The following is a 16,608-nucleotide window of genomic DNA, read 5'->3' on the forward strand; positions in this document are numbered from 1 at the left end:
TGCAGGTATTAGAATTATCTTAAAGAGTCAAATACCTCATTAACTTCATCATATTTCATTAATTTCATGCTATTGGGAACTGTTAAAAAATCTGAGAAATATCTAACATCTTTCTATATCTCAGACTATTTCAGAGTGTCGTAGATTATCTATTTGGATTTCTTTTTATTTTATGTTTTATTATTTGTTTTCTTATTTAATTGGGATCTTTGTAATTATAGGTCAATTTTATATTGTAAATAGGAAAATTATTTCCTATATTTATTGCATTAAGTCTATACAAAACAGAATCTATTTGTTGTCATGGTTTTAGCACCTCTGCATCAGTTTTTCTCTCTTTCAAATAGAACAATTGTAATAAAATGATCTAATGGATCATAATTTATTCAGGTTCTTAGCTAATAACTTATTTTTTAGTAATAATTCACTAACACAGAATAGAATGGTACATATGCAGCAAAATCCTAAACTAAATAAATCAATATCAAAAGTTAAAGGAAAGAAAACATAACAAAACAAGAAACATGTAACACATCATGCCAGTTTCTTTGTGGATACCGAAAATAGAAAGGAAAGGAAAAAACAGAATAAGAAAAAAAAATATCACTACAAAAAATTCATTAAATAGCAAAGAAAAATAGTCACTATAGATACTATTACTTTAGGTTAGAGTTTTCTGTATATTGAGGCTGATGTACTGTTTCAAATCAATCAATTGAATAAAAAAATCATTCAGATTAATCCTTTCCAGTTCCTTAACATTTATGGAAGCTTACATAACAATTTCTTCAAATCTCCACGAAACATTTCTTTGAAATGGGAATAATAGGCGATGTTCACATGAACAATGTGTTAGATGCGGTGGAAGAGGAAAGCTTGGATTCCTTAAAAGGATGATAAAGAGAGGAAAAGGATGCAGGTTTGCATCATGTTCTTGAAAATTCCATTTTTTGATTGATTCATTCTATGGAACTGGACCATTCCTATTCTTATTGACAACCAAGTGTAAGACTGATAGAGACCAACTACGATCCCACTTTAAAAAAAATTCATTTGATACTTGTTGAGTATAATATATTCAGAAAAGTGTTTTCTATAGAGAAACTTATAAGAATCTGTCTTGTTCTGATACTTTCTTACTGATATGTCATTCAGAATGCAGCTGATGGTAGTAACATTTCTCCTACTGTATTCTGGGTTTGTGTTCGAATCAAAGTAGAGTTTGTGCATAGCTTATCAATTTCTGCCCTTTAGTTAGGATGATTAATGTAGTAGTACTTACTTTAGTAGTAATTCTAACTAATAGAAACCTAGATCTTCTGCATCTCATCCTGTGTTTCTAGAGCTACTCCTTAAATGCATATTCTGTTTAGACACAAGCAATATCCTTTTGGAATATTCTTAAAACAAATTTATCTATTCTTTAAGCTCTTTATTTTTATTTTTTTGTATCCTTTGAAGTTCTTTCGAGGTCCTCATAAGATATGTTTATAACAAATACACAAAATCACAACTGTTTCCCTGCATAACAATATTTGTCTAATTACTTGGTTATGTTCTCGTCCTAATGCAGAAAATTTCAGAATATTTGACTCGCTTAGTGATCAGTGTTTTGCTGAAGTAACTACAAACAGTATTTCCATGTTGCTTAGTTTTGGAGAAGCTATTGCCAAAAGCAAGAGATCACCTGAAAATTTATTTGTGCTTTTGGACATGTATGAAATATTGCTAGAAATCCATTCGGAGGTATTTTCTTTTAAAATCCAAATTCTTGAATCTTGCTGCAACATTGAGTCCACTGTGAAGGTTTCATAAAACTTATAAGGTTAAGTATAATTTATTTTATATTCAATAGCCAATTTTGAGAGGTGGCACATCTGTAGAATAGTGTGTTCCCATGTTTGACACTTTGGATATGACACTTTATGTCTGTTTTTATGTGGTTAGGAGGCACAATTCAATTGTAACATATTCTCAACTTTTTCTACGGACAATTTGCAGATTGAAATACTCTTTAAAGGCAGAGAGTTGGTTCATGAGTCCGAAAACTCTTTTGCCTGGAAATTAATATTGGTTAGTGCAAAATAGAAATTGGAAGTAAAAAAGTTGTGTTTTTGTAATTGGTACAGGTTTGGGGAAACATTTAGCTTGCATGTGCTAGAAAGATGATTCCTTGAATATCACTAATAATTTTTATGGATGATCTCCTGCAAGAATAAACAGGGAGATGCTGAATTGGCATAAAATTTCCCAATTCTGATAAGATCAATCGTGACTGTGAAGGGTACTGTGCTGCAGCATGCATGTACTTTCACTAACTTGTGTTCAACAATGTCTGGTCTTTTACCAAATTATCCATTAGATTTTTGTGTTGTACTAGTTTGAGTTTTGTTTTCCAAACCCATGCTTTAATTTTAAGTTAACTGAAACTACATATATCAGCGACTCAATTTCTCACACTTTATGTGAGGATAATGCTTCAAGAGCAGTTGTGTTCTCAGGTTTAAGACATTCAATATTATGTTTGAGGAACTTCATCAGAAACAATCTCAGTGGACAGTACCGGACTCAGAGTTGCAATATCATGGTACACTATCATGATAGACTCATTATATTAGAAGTGAGACACTCTTAATTTTGTGATTCTCAACAATTCCATCAAATAGTTAAGAATATGTTAAGAGAGTATTATTAACATTTTTGTAAATATTTATTATGATTGCTTGATTTACTAAATTAAACTAATTGCAACCCCTCCCTTCCTTCCTTCAGAGATTAATTTGGTATTTTTTAGTCAAATTTGTGGTCTTTAGATGGTACTCCATCAATTAGTTGACACATCAGTTCTTGAATTGGTCAATAGTGATGTTATCGAACCAATACGTGATAATAATGACGTGAATGAATCAAGCGAAAATGATTAAGAACATGATGATTGAGACTTTGACAATACTTATGATTAGTGTATAATATTTTTCCATATTATTTGACAACTAATATGAGAATATACCCAACTTAATTGATTGTATAACTTTTTTGCAAAATAAATACTTAAGACTAGAGGTAGGGATAATTTTATCATCAAACATAATCATGCTATTGTGAGTTTTGACAACAACACATAATTGTCTTGCGATAAAAAGTTGGCTACATCCCTTATTCTAGTCCATCACCACAACCTCACTTTTCTTATTCCTAAAACATATAAGATAACACATTCACATTTGTTATCATTAGAGTATGGTTCTAGACAAATATAAACCCTCCAAATCAAATGTGTATAAAAAATTAAATATAATTTTGTTATTATTAGCATAAATAATTTAGAAACTAGAAAAACAACTATAAAAATATAAAAACTTGAAAAGGCCTAAAATCATGAAGATACATACATTATTAAATCTCAATATGGACACAAGTTGGGTTTATAAGAATCAAAACATATCATTATTAAAATATGAAAATATCTCACTCATACCCTAGGTGAGTTGGTTCCCAAACTAGTAAAACAATAAAAAATAAAAGTAAGAAAACAAAAAGAAAAAAACCTAGGAAAAATTTGCATGTGGTGAACAAACCTATGCTTTGTAACAAGGAGTGGTTTTGTGATTGAGAACCATTTAGATCTTTGTCTATTTTCTTGTTGCTATAATAATCATCAAACCAAATGTCCTCCATGATGTTGTTTTCTTCTTTGAATACATGGATTCCTGTTGCTTTAACAATTGAGGCCTTTATCACACCTTCATATGTAACCTCCATATGCTTCCATTCGTTTCCTAAAGGTAGTTCAAACAAATTACCATAGACAGGTACAATTTGTAGATCAAAGAGGTATGTTTGATCCAATTCAAACATCCTCTCTATTTTGTGGAAACAAAAGAATTTTGATTCTTGAACTTTGCCATCAATGAACACCATAGGTCTAATGAAATCAAACTCATCTGTATCACCCACAGGTGCAATAAGAAGAGAAAGAACTTTGGAAGGAAACTTATTACGAAACCAGAAAGAACTTGAAGGTCCACTACTTTGGTGATCAAACCACTCTGGAATACTTGTTCCTGAAAACCAGAATTCAGTTTTTCGAGCCTCGTGCAGTCGCTGTTAATCATACATAATTCATAAAGAACTCATTAGCTAACAAACATCAAGAGCACTACCTATTATCAATCAGAAAAGTATTTAAAAAGCAAGACAAAACCTTATTCAGCAACATGCTTGAGCTCGAGGAACTCAAGGATATACAGTTTATTGCCTTAAAATACTTTAATTTTGGTGGAACCCCTCTAATTTCTTGAAGATGCTTGCAATGACTCACATCAAGAGTGTGGAGGTTGTGAAATTCTTTGATGCATTCAGGAAGGAATTTGAAATTATTTTCCCTTAGAAATAAACTACGCACTTGTGCCAACTGCATGAAACCTGCCGAGAAGAATTGATCATCAAGGTTGCAAGACGAGGCAAAAAACCAATCTACCTTTGAAGAAACCATTGAGCCTATATTATCTTCACCCTCATCTGATTTTAACCATTGCCACTCCTTGCAATTAGTAACACAAATATCCAACAACTCAGGCATCATGACAATGCTACTTGGTAAGTGAACAATTTCACATGACAAGATCAAGTCTCTGAGTCGAATAAGATTTTGAAACGAAACTGGCAATTCTTTTATGGGAAGCTCTTCCAATTGAAGTACCCTTATGTTTCCCATCTTTCCTAGTATTTCTGGAAATTTCTCTAGATTCGAACAATATGAAAGTTTTAAACTTTCAAGAGTGGGCAAGTTGAGAGGCGGAAAACTCATAAGCTTGATGCAACCTTCTGCATTCAATATTTTCAGTTTAGTCATAAAACCAATCGAGTCGTGAACTGCAATTAAACTCCCACACTTTTTAAATGAAACTTCCTCCAAATTTGGGAGATCAGACATATCAGGTATCTGTGTTAAATATTTGCACTGGTCAAAATTCAAGACAGTTAGATTCTCGAACTTCTGCAAAGAAAATAAGAAAGAGTGAGAGAGAGAAAAAAAATTAAGAATCAAATGAATATATCAATTTACAATATGAGGAAAACACTCTTTAAACTTGCCTTCAACGAGCCATGGAACCCAAATGACACAAGGCTGCTGTCAGTTAACTTGCAAATGACAAGGTTATTTGGAAGAAAATTTGATGGTAAACAATTTGAAGGGTATCCATGCCATTCCAGTACACTCAAACTTTCCGGAAAATAATTGGGACCTTTGGAAAACTTACCATTTCTAATGATAAGTATTTTAAGGTTTTTCATCCTTTTAAAGGCGTTTGCATTCCATTCTAGTGTTTCTTCTTTCTCCCTTATAGACAAATCTAGACATATGATTTTAATTCTGCTAGTTCCCTATTGATGCAAAAGTCAAATTCACGAATCAACGAAATTCACATGTTGATAGATGTTTAAAAATTTAGTTAGACAAAATAACTTTGCAAATTGTCAAGAAAAAAGATGACAATTTGATGTTAAAAGATGACAAAAAAATATTGAATCAAAGATATAAAAGCAAATCACTTACCGTGTTGTGTTTTAAAACATGAATGATATCTTTAGGTAACCATAATCTCCTGTGTTTCCCTGGCTCTTTGGGTGACTTTTGCTGGTCAATTTGCCTACCCATGTCCTCAATCAAGTCGTGCATTTCAACTACACTACGCCAAACCTTAACCTTTATGAGAGATTTTTCTACCAACACACCAATATGATGTTTCATGTTGTTATCATAAAGAACACCAAGTATATGTTCAACTTCTGTCAGATTACTTCCTTTGAAGCAACAAGCAATGTCAAGAAAAACACTTTTTTCTTCTTCTCCCAAAGCATCAAAGCTTACTTTAAGTATCTCTAGAATTTCACCATTAGGAATTCTTTTATAATGTTCAATAGCAGACTCCCATTCCTCCACACTTTTTCCAACTAAGTTGGAACCTATTACTTCTAAAGCCAATGGGAGACCAGAAGCATAAGTCACTACACGTTTCAAGACGTCCTCGTAACTTGGATCAAAATTTGCTCTTTTGAAAGCATTCCATATAAGCAATTGAAGAGAATCATACTTGTTCAATTCCTCCACCTCATAAGTTCTTTCAACCTTATGAGATTTTAGCAGTTGTTCGTCCCGAGTGGTAACGATAACTCTGCTGCCGGGACCAAACCAATCGGATCTTCCAGCAAATGCTTGTAACTGCTTTCGGTTGTCAACATCATCTAGAATCAAGAGAACTTTCTTCCTACGGAGCCTTTGTTGTATCATTGAAATTCCTCGTTGCACACTTGCTAAGTTGATGTTCTTCTCTCCAAGTATTTCGGAAAGAATGAGGGCCTGGAGGTGTTTTAACCCATGTTTATTTGATTCAACTCTAACATTTTGAAGAAAACATGAACCATCAAAATCATCAACAATCAAATTATACGCTTCTAGAGCAAGTGTTGTTTTTCCTATCCCTCCCATTCCATGGATCCCTATAATGTGGACAACATCATTAGATCCAACATCCAAAAGTTTCTTCACTTTCAGCACTTGTGACAGTAGGCCAACTGGGTGATCCGCAACATGTAAAGGAGCACGATTAATCTCCCTAGAAACCCGTTCAACAATTCTCCCAATAAAGTTGTATTGGTATTCATCTCTGTTTCAAAACAAAACATACGTTGGAGATTCTACACACGGACTAAAGATTCATATTATATAAGTGGATGCAAATCTCAAGCCGGTTTTTATGAGGTTGATTAGATTTAAAGTTCACTTCTTAATATGGTATCAGAGCCATATAAAGTCTATCTTAACAAGAGTTTGTTGGATTTATCAGTTCACACTAAAAAAAAGTTAAGCTTTATGAAGTTAAACTAGAAGCATTGCATCCATGTTCTCTTCATACTTAGACTAATTGTCAAATGGTTAAGTGTTTCTTTTTTTATTTAAATAACGTTAAATCATTAGAGAACTAAAACATGATCCACTAAAAGTTAAAAAGTAAAAAGATTGGTAAGGTGGGTACCCATCTTTAAAATGATAGCCAGATAAGTCAGCAACTTGACGCAGAGCCACCTTCCATTTCTGCAGCTTCTCCTTCTTATCTTTGAACCTCTTTTGATGCTCAGCCAATGCTTCTCCATAGCTACCTTTCTGATGTCTTACATGAGAAGGATCCACCTTATAAAACACGGGTATAACAAACAACCCTTTAGTCTTGCAGTGAAGGATGGTAGCGAGTTCATCCAAGCAAAAGGAGGAAGAAGCATAGTTGGGAGAGAGCACAACTATGGCAATCCTAGACTCTTCAATTGCCTTCACAAGTGTTGCTGTTATTTCTTCTCCGCTTTCAAGTTTGTCATCATCAAAGAAACTGTGAATTCCCTTGTCATCAAGAGCTTTGAAGAGATTGGCAGTGAAAGCATAACGCGTGTCTTCCCCTCTAAAGCTCAAGAACACATCATAGGTGAATCCATGGGAAGTTGTAGTTGCCATTAGAACAAAGTCTATAGAGTGATAATGGTTATGCAGATGGAATCAAACTTGGAATAAATATGAAAATGCCAAACTATAAATAGTGTGTGGTCCTGTTGTGCAATAAGCGCGTGAAACTTTTGAAAAAACACTGTTAATTTACTTCACTTTTGGTCAACACAACAATTATCAATTCATGTTTTAAAGATTATACATTTATTTTATATGTAAAAAATCTTTTTTGCAACAATATTTTCTGAAATGTAAAACATTTATTTTTACATAAGTGATTTTATTTAGATTAATTGTGAGTTTTTTTTGTCACATTCATTATTTACTATTATTTTTTAGTTTTTGCTCAATCCTGATTTTTATTTTCTTTTTACTTAGGTACTCTAAAAAGTATTACACATTTATAATGAATTTTCTACCAATTTAAAACTTAATCTACCAAATAATATTTTTAAAATAAAAATAGTTTATCTTTATTTCAAATGTCATGCTATATTCTTGTTTGTTTTTCTGCATATCAAAATCTTGATATCCACAGTGTCCGTAAGTTCAATTTAGAACCTAAAATTTATATTTCTAAATTAATTTTGTTAATATGTTTCTAAAATGTCATATTGTATCTTTATATCTCTCTTCTTTCTTTCTTTCCTTTTTATCAATAATAAGTGTTCCTACAAGATCTGAACCCTGCATAACACTTTCTCTTGTGGTGATCTTTTCGTCTTTTCGGCCTTTCGGTTAGTCTTCTTTCAGCTGAATCTCCTTTGGTCTGAACACGATGGGGGAATACCTGCGAAGACACTCCGACGATCAAGTCAGACCAAGAGCTAAGTACCAGAAGAGTAGGAAATGAATAATTACCTTGGGTGTTGTGTCTCTTCTGCTATTTATACTGCTCTAGGTGGGCTATGGATGCCGTGGACCTACTTTAAAGTCCAAACGAAGGCTCAATTGTGTCTTAACCGTGCTTATCACTTAAGTTGACTTGTTTATACCTAATTACGTGTTTAGCTTTGCATCTTGTCGTCTAGTCTGCTTTGTTGTCTGGTCAGCCTTTCGACTATCCGGTAGTACATAGTAATATAAACAATAAAAAATAATAATATTATAATAAATAATAATACTAGGTATTTCAACTCTAATAAAACAAACCTAATAAATTCCAATAGAAAAAGCCTAAGAGTGTGGATGAGCATGATAGAGTTTCCTATGAAGCTTCCTTTACGTTTATTTCTTTCCATGTCGGTACGTAACACGCATTTCACTATTGTATCCATTGCCAATTAATTGGACAGCAAATATTTTTAGTAATATTATTTTAATAAAAGTAACATTATAAAATTATCATTAATTTTTTAATAATAATTCCTTTTAAAAAAACAACATTGTAATTTTTTTTATTAAAAGTCTTGTATAACCTTTTTTAATAAAGAAGTAACATTTTAAAAATATTACTAAAGTAATATTTTATAATAAAAAAGGTAATATTATATAAATGTTACTAGAAAATTTTAATAATATTTTTTAATAAAAATATGAATTTTTAAAAATATTATTAAATCTTTTTAGTAATATTTAATATATATATACAACATTATAAAAATATTATTAAAGTTATAGTAAATTTTTAATAAAAAGATGACATTTTAAATTTGTTATTAAAAAAATTTAGTCATATTTTTTAATAAAGGTAACATTATAGAAATAACACCAATATACATATTTTTTAACATTTAAATAAATATTATTAAATTGTTTAATAGAAAAAAATGTAAAGATATACGTATATTCACATTAAAACTAGTAATAAAACTTTGTCGACATAAAACTAGTATTACTTTGAATAGATTTTTGAATTTTGAATGTTTGAAAGTGAATCTTAACATGTATTCTATGAATAATCACTCAATCACACTTCCTAAACTCAATTTGTGAACATCCTAACGGGAGTAATTAAAAATTCTTTTCACCCTATCCACTACAAGAAAATCATGAAATAGAAACCAATTTGTAGAAACCAAAATAATTAGTTGCAATAGTAACTAAATTAGAGACATTTTAAAAACTAAAAAGAAATTTGGTTTCTAAATTAGTTTATATTATTTTCTATTATTGTTAAATAGTTTCTAAATTGGTATCTAATTAGCAACCAAGGTTTTTGCTACCAAATTTAGAAACTAAATAATTGGTAGTTAAAACCTTAGTTGCTAATTAGATACCAATTTAGAAACTATTTAACAATAATATAAACTAATTTAGAAACCAATTTTTTTTTAGTTTCTAAAATGGTCTCTATTTTAGTTTGTATTGTAACTAATTATTTTGGTATCTAAAAATTGGTTTCTATTTCATGATTTTCTTGTAGTGATCACAAAATTCAGAACATAACAATGATACTAATAAATAACAATCATACCAATCATTATACTTTATATTTATGTTAACGACCATAAATAATCTTTTTGCATGAATAATTGGTTAGTATAAACAAGGAGGTTTATAGTTAGTTTCCAGCAACACTATGTGAACTAAAAATATGTGTTTGTGTCTACGAGCTTGAGCTTTTAAAAACCAAGTTTGAAACATCAAATGATTTTATGAGGAAAACCTTAAGCTCAAACAGAAATTAAAAACAGCATGAAGAGAAAAGAATCTAAAACAAAGACTTGACACCTAAAGCACATAATTTGAGAAATTAAAAAAGAAAGTTATATGAAAATTGAAAGTATTGGAAAGAAAGTTATTTGAAAATTGAAAGTCTTGGAAAACCATGATTGGATATGAGGAACAAAATGATTCATGATAGCAAATGTATATTTATCATCCTTTTATTGATATGAATTCTCCAGTCACATAAACATATCAAACAAGATTTTACAATTAATGTAATGTTAGAGATTAACTTAAACTGTATTCATAAGGAGTATTAACATTTAATCTCATTTTCAAATTCAATTTCAGAAATAGGTTTAGAGATTTTTTTAATGAGGTTTTAATTATTCTAAAGTGTATGATTAAAATCTATGAAAAGCAATGATTAATTAGATTGAATGTTCACTTGCAAATTAAGGTTCTCAACTGCAAGTCACCCAAATGTAATTCACTTATGCTTATACTTTAAAAAAAAAAATACTAATCCTATACTAAAATATTTTATTCCTATTTACATTTTTATGAGGCTAAAAAAATGAAAATGGGGTCTAATAATTTTTTTTTTAGATCTCAGAAAATAATTAAATTTTAAAAAATCAGAAACTAATTACGAAATTAAAAAATCATAAACAGAAATAAAGTTGAGTATAACACATAACAATGAAATAAGAACAAAATTTCAGATTAAGAAAATACATAAGAAGACTGAAAATGGAATTAATTTATTTCCTAAAAGAGTAAAACCAAAAAACTGAATATGAAAAAAGAAGAAGAAGAATAGTGGTTTTGAAAAACCAGAAATAGAAAAGGGAACAAAAAGAAGAAAAAGAAAAAAAATGAAGAATAAAGAAAATAGTGAGAGGGAGGCTTGCAATGAGAAAAGATATATGATATTGTAATGGTTCACAAATGCATAAGAATGCAAAAGGAATTAATTTATTTCATAAAATAATAAAACCAAAAGAAAAAAAAACAGGAAATAAATGAAGAAAAGGAATCCAAAAGAAAAAGTAAATAAATGAAGAAATAGAAAATATTAAGAAGGAGCTTACAATGAGAAGAGCGCAAATAGTGTAATGGATGCGTCAGATTAAGTTTAACCCTGAAACTGTGAGAGTAAGTCTTCAAACACAAAAGTTTTTAATATGATTCTAGATAAATATAAACCCTCCAAATCTTAACATATTTAAGATGTGTATTAAAAATTTAATATAATTATAATTTTGTTATTATTAGCATAAATAATTTAGAAACTAGAAAAGCAACCTATAAAAATATAAAAACTTGAAAAGGCCTAAAATCATGAAGATATATACATTATTAAAACTCAATCTGGACACAAGTTGGGTTTATGAGAATCAAAACAAATCATTGTTAATATATGAAAATATCTCACTCATACCCTAGGTAAGTTGGTGCTCACTACATCATTTTTCACTTTATACAACGCTGACATGTCAACAGGTAAACAAATGTTGTCTAAAGAAGGTATATGCAACGATTTTTTATTGTTTGCTACTTAGTAAGGTTTATTTATGTTTGGCTCAAAATATTTAGAAAAAAATGTTGCCTAATTATTTTAAGCAACATTTTATAAAATGCGAACATAGATATTATATTGCGAGTAGGTAACATTATTAAAAGTGTTAGTATTTTATATAATATTTAAGACAACATTTTTAAAATATTTTATATAACATTTTAAAGAACGATTTTTAAAATGTGGATGTTTTAAATAACATTTTAGACAATATTTGTTAAGTAGTTCTCTTAAGATTTAAGGAATATTTATATGAATTAAAGCTCTTTAATTGAGTTGTTGTTTGATGAAAGAGAAGACTGGTTTCATTTTGGACTGTTTCTTCCTGCATCTCCATATCTTCTTTTGGTACCTCCATACACAACATGAAAATACATTTTTATCCTACTTGTGCCACCCCTATAGAATAACTTCCGGTAATCTGGAAACGCATTTGAAAAAAGACTTCCAGATTACATAATCCGGAAGTTAAAAAAGACTTCCGGATTATGTAATCCGTAAAGTAATCATGCATGTTAAAAAAGACTTTCGGATTATATAATCCGAAAGCTAATTAAAATTTGAAAAATGACTTCCGAATTATATAATCCAGAATATTACAGAGGAGAGTGAGAGAAGAAGGTATGGAGGTGAGAGAAGAAGCAGCCTTCATTTTGTATAACATGGCCCATGAGCTACAATAAAAGGCCATGAGAGTCGACCAAAGTCCAGAACATAAGTGAAGTGAGAAAAGAGGAAAGTATAAGCATAATAAAGAATAGAGCAGAGAGTAGAAATGAAGTTGGGTTTAGGGTTCAAATCGGTGGAGAACGCGCACCACGATTCTGTGTGGCCGGTCACATGGGTCCCTCATCAGCTTCGTTCGTGTCTTCAATGTTGATTCCAACACATGGGTACAACCTTTTCCCTCTCTTTACCTTTTGCAATTGTCTCAAACTAGCTCGTGCGTTATTCGTTACGCTTAACCTCTCGTTCTTTTTTTGTGCTCGTACGAAAACCTAAAACACTAAACAACTAAAAATTTATCAACCGAGAAGGGAACCTGTTGTGTGTGAAAACTCTTGATTAGTTTTGATGTTAAAATATTATAGAGAACTGGGACTGGTTGTGATTAATTATTGTTTTAATTCTAATGCCACGTGCTTTGTGAACCCTAAGTAAAACAAATTTGTATGTTAGGTCTGGGCTCGAATTATATTTACATTCTAAATTATTCTCGTATTGACTTATGCATGTTTGTTGTTGATGATTGTTGAAACTTATGATGTGGTGGATTGTTCTTAATCAACATATTTTATTCTTATACAAAATGAATATAGTTTTCTAGAGACAGGGTTTTATTTCCTACCAGCCACTTTTTAAGATATTTTGTTGGAATGGGCTTATTAAATCTAGAAAAACAAGTAGAAACTACCCCTCTTATATTAATTTTCCCTGCATAAGAGCAATTTAGTGCAAAATTTACACTGAAAAGGAGTTTGTACGATACATGCATAATAATATATGATTAGATAGACAATTATATTGTAAAAAGACGAGGTTGGAACATTTTTTTGGAAGAATACTTGATTTATTTTTATGCTTCGTATACTTCAAAGAACATAGAATTCCAAAGTAAACCATATTGATCATCAAAATGCTTGTGTCTATGATATTCTAAAAAAACAGAATTCATATTGAGGCTTATTTTTTAAGATTGTTATACACAAACATGAAAGGTTGTACATATGAAAGATTGTTATTTTTTATGATTGATCAGGCCTGATGGTACAAAAAAGGCTTATGTCAGGTTAATGCATTGGATGTGGCAAACATTATCTAACATAGTAGCTGGGTTTTATTAAATGTGTTCTATGGTGATTCTTGACAGTAACTTTTCAAAAAAGGATAGGTTCTATATTTTGGGTTTTATTATTTTGTATCTTTTTGTTCAACAGAATCTAAAAAACATCATATTTCAATTTTGACTCTTAAATTGATGATTGAAATGAGCATGAGATAAACTTATTCCTAAAACTGTGAAACTATATTATTAAGTTATTCAAATGTTATTTTTAATGTATCAGTATCCTATAAATCAAAATAAGTTTGTCTTGTTGGGAAGGGACCCATCCCTCACTCAATTCAACCAGATGGAATGTTATTATAAAATTATTTACTTGATCATATGGTGTTGCCAGTGTAAGTCGAAATGATGGAGTATATTAAATATCTTTAACTGTCTATGGCTAAAGCTGTACCTAACTGGGCTAAGAGATCATTAGAGGGTATACATTGATTCCATGTGCCATTTCTATGTAAAGAAAAAAATCAGATGTGCTCATTAAAAGCTCAAATTCTTATCTTGGTAGATGTGAATCTCCTATTTTGGGTGACAAAATGTTAAATGGTTATTACTTATTAGTAGTTACTTGGTGATATTTATGTTAAATATCTAATTTTATAGAGAAAGCAGTAAAACATGCTCATTGTTATCTTTTTTCTGTCTTATCTAAAGGGATATTTTCATGAGTTTTTAAATTGATTTTATGAATGACTGAACAGGAAAGCGGCAATGAGAAGCCTATTGTTGCATTTATTGCTGGTTTGACTGCTCCCCCTGACCGTCATATGGGTCATGCTGGAGGTAAGATTACTTTTTTAGAATTAATAGCTTCAGAGAGAAAATATCATTCTGCATGTTGCTTTATTCATCTTGATTAGGCGACATGCTTCTTGGGCTTGTTTTGTTTCTTGTTTTACTTTGGCATTTGATTTCCATATTTTTAGCTTGTAGTTTGTGTTGATATTTGTGATTATATTTATATGTAAATGCGGTATAATCAAATAATGCACAGTACACTATACATGAAATGGACATAAGTATATTACTTAAAAATTCATATACAAGTATCAAAAACAGCAATAACCTCGAGATGCAATGTTATTTTGTTAAAAACATTTGAAACCATTGAGGATTAGTTGAATGTTAAAATGTGCTCGAGATGCAATGATGAGAGCTTGCCTTTGATCAGAAACATATTGCACCAATCCACATTCTTCAAATACTTTTATGGTTATCATTGGAGTAGTGACCAAGTTTCTTGACAGTGTTTGTGTGAGATCCTTTACAGACATAGTGAAAGAAGTGCAATATATTAAACTTGTGAGAGAACACAAGTTGGAATATGGAAATATTTATGGAGCTAATCCTTATGTTAGATAAGGGGTTTATCATAATACTCCTATGCCTGGTGCTTCTATTGTATCTCATTCCCGATTTGATGATACGTTGAACTAATCATGGTAGACAACTGAGGACCACAACACAGCTTTTGGAATTCTACCTTTGACTTGTGAATCAATAAAGATTTAAATAAGGAACTGGTAGATTCTGCTCAAACTATCGAAACAACTCTTAATGCTAACACCACTTTATCCGAAAAGATGAAGGAATAGTGACATGCACTCTCCTTTTGATCCACTAAAGGAAACCCTAAACATTTATCTTGGTTTTTTATTAAAAATTTTAAAGAAAATTTCAAATTATAATGATCATAATTTTTTTTAAAATTCTTTTCGTTTTTGAATATCTACGGTATGAAAATATAATTATATAAATATGAAGTTTCAGCTCTTGAAGGAAATGATTGACAAGTTTAGTCAATAAATTGTTCTCTTCCTAGATAATATTGTTTGCGGAAGACATTCTAAACAATAGTGAATATGAACATGTTCAGCAGAAGACATTCTAAACAATAGTGAAAATCAGCATTAGTATTTAAGGTAGATGAAGGTGAGATCAGCTGATAATCATTCTAGTGATCATTTTGTAAAGTTTGGTAATAAAATGTCATTCCCTACAACAAATGATTCAATCAAAAGCTGTGTATCAAAATTCTCACTTTTTTCTAGGTGAACAAAATTTTTCTGAGGCTCGATATTGGTTGTATAATATCAACCGTGTGAACTCGACACAACTTATGTACATGAAAAACATTAACGAAGAAGATATCGCTAATTTTGTGTGTTGGGATACTCGGCCATACCAGAAGATCTTTATAAATGGATATCAAACATGGTCGCAAGGAGAATCCCGATTACATTTACTACTTAACTTTGTTAATAATGGTGCCCCTCTGGATTCAAATATGTCTTCATCTAGAACACACGTATTTGTGAGCAACACTATCTACTAGCTTTGGGAACCAAAGCTTTATGTCCAACTTTAGCGTTATGAAATTTATGTCCTTGGTGGTATTTTGTTCAAAAAAACTTTTGAGAATCGTTTTCATTTGTTGGAGGAATAACACCTAAGTACATTAGATCTTGTATCATAGTTATAGTCACACGTGTCTTATCATATAAGGTCAAAATAAAGAGACAAAATCAATTGATTAAGAACAAATATTTTGAACCAATATCACATTTAAAGATTCAATTCCACTTAATATCCCGATCTACTAGTTCAAATATTACGGTATAAAACAACGCATGGATTATATTAGAATCTGTTCACTTGATTTGGGCTCGAACTTAATTTGTACACACTTGTTGGACTTGGGCTTGGTTATTTAGAACTCTCGGATGGGTGTGTACATACACGGGACACCAATCATAAGATCTAATTGGTCTTTTCCTCTTTGTACCTAATAGATCTACGATGGGTGTGTAGAAACAGACTACCCATGTTTGGGCCTATGTAATGGGGTTTTCTAGAGTATTTTACTGTTTAATTTTTATTTTTAGTCTTACTGTTGTCTCGTCTTCCTTTTGGCATTTTAATCCTTTCCGCTATTCGGTATAGACAAAACATAATCAGTTCTTAGTTGTATAATTTAAATAAATAATAGTGTAATCAAATCAAAGTAAACTAAAAAAAATGGTGAAAATGGAATATGTAACTACAACGATAATAATATGTAACTATAACTAT

General features: G+C 30.6%; 2 protein-coding genes across 2 annotated transcripts; both read right to left on the reverse strand.

Annotated features, from left to right (window-relative positions):
* Nucleotides 1-3,468: 3,468 nt before the first annotated feature.
* LOC137838891 (uncharacterized) lies at nt 3,469-4,151 on the reverse strand. The gene is made up of 2 exons (XM_068648101.1): nt 4,146-4,151; nt 3,469-4,104 (listed from the first exon to the last, which is right to left on the reverse strand). The coding sequence occupies exons 1-2, from the start codon at nt 4,149-4,151 to the stop codon at nt 3,469-3,471; spliced, it is 642 nt and encodes a 213-aa protein (XP_068504202.1).
* LOC137837847 (TMV resistance protein N-like) lies at nt 4,104-7,563 on the reverse strand. Its single transcript, XM_068646999.1, has 4 exons — nt 7,041-7,563; nt 5,561-6,671; nt 5,098-5,388; nt 4,104-4,999 (listed from the first exon to the last, which is right to left on the reverse strand). The coding sequence occupies exons 1-4, from the start codon at nt 7,508-7,510 to the stop codon at nt 4,160-4,162; spliced, it is 2,712 nt and encodes a 903-aa protein (XP_068503100.1). The 5' UTR covers nt 7,511-7,563; the 3' UTR covers nt 4,104-4,159.
* Between the last annotated feature and the right edge of the window lie 9,045 nt (nt 7,564-16,608).

The sequence above is a fragment of the Phaseolus vulgaris genome, chromosome 4 (assembly GCF_000499845.2).
Source record: "Phaseolus vulgaris cultivar G19833 chromosome 4, P. vulgaris v2.0, whole genome shotgun sequence".
NCBI lineage: Eukaryota > Viridiplantae > Streptophyta > Magnoliopsida > Fabales > Fabaceae > Phaseolus > Phaseolus vulgaris.

Bases quoted from the DNA above. Each gene is read 5' to 3' on its own strand.
- LOC137837847 (XM_068646999.1), bottom strand. From the start codon at position 7,510: ATGGCAACTACAACTTCCCATGGATTCACCTATGATGTGTTCTTGAGC. The intron at 6,672-7,040 runs GTACCCACCTTA...GTTTTGAAACAG, and splicing joins GGCTATCATTTTAAAGATGG to AGATGAATACCAATACAACT. The intron at 5,389-5,560 runs GTAAGTGATTTG...TTGCATCAATAG, and splicing joins ATGTTTTAAAACACAACACG to GGAACTAGCAGAATTAAAAT.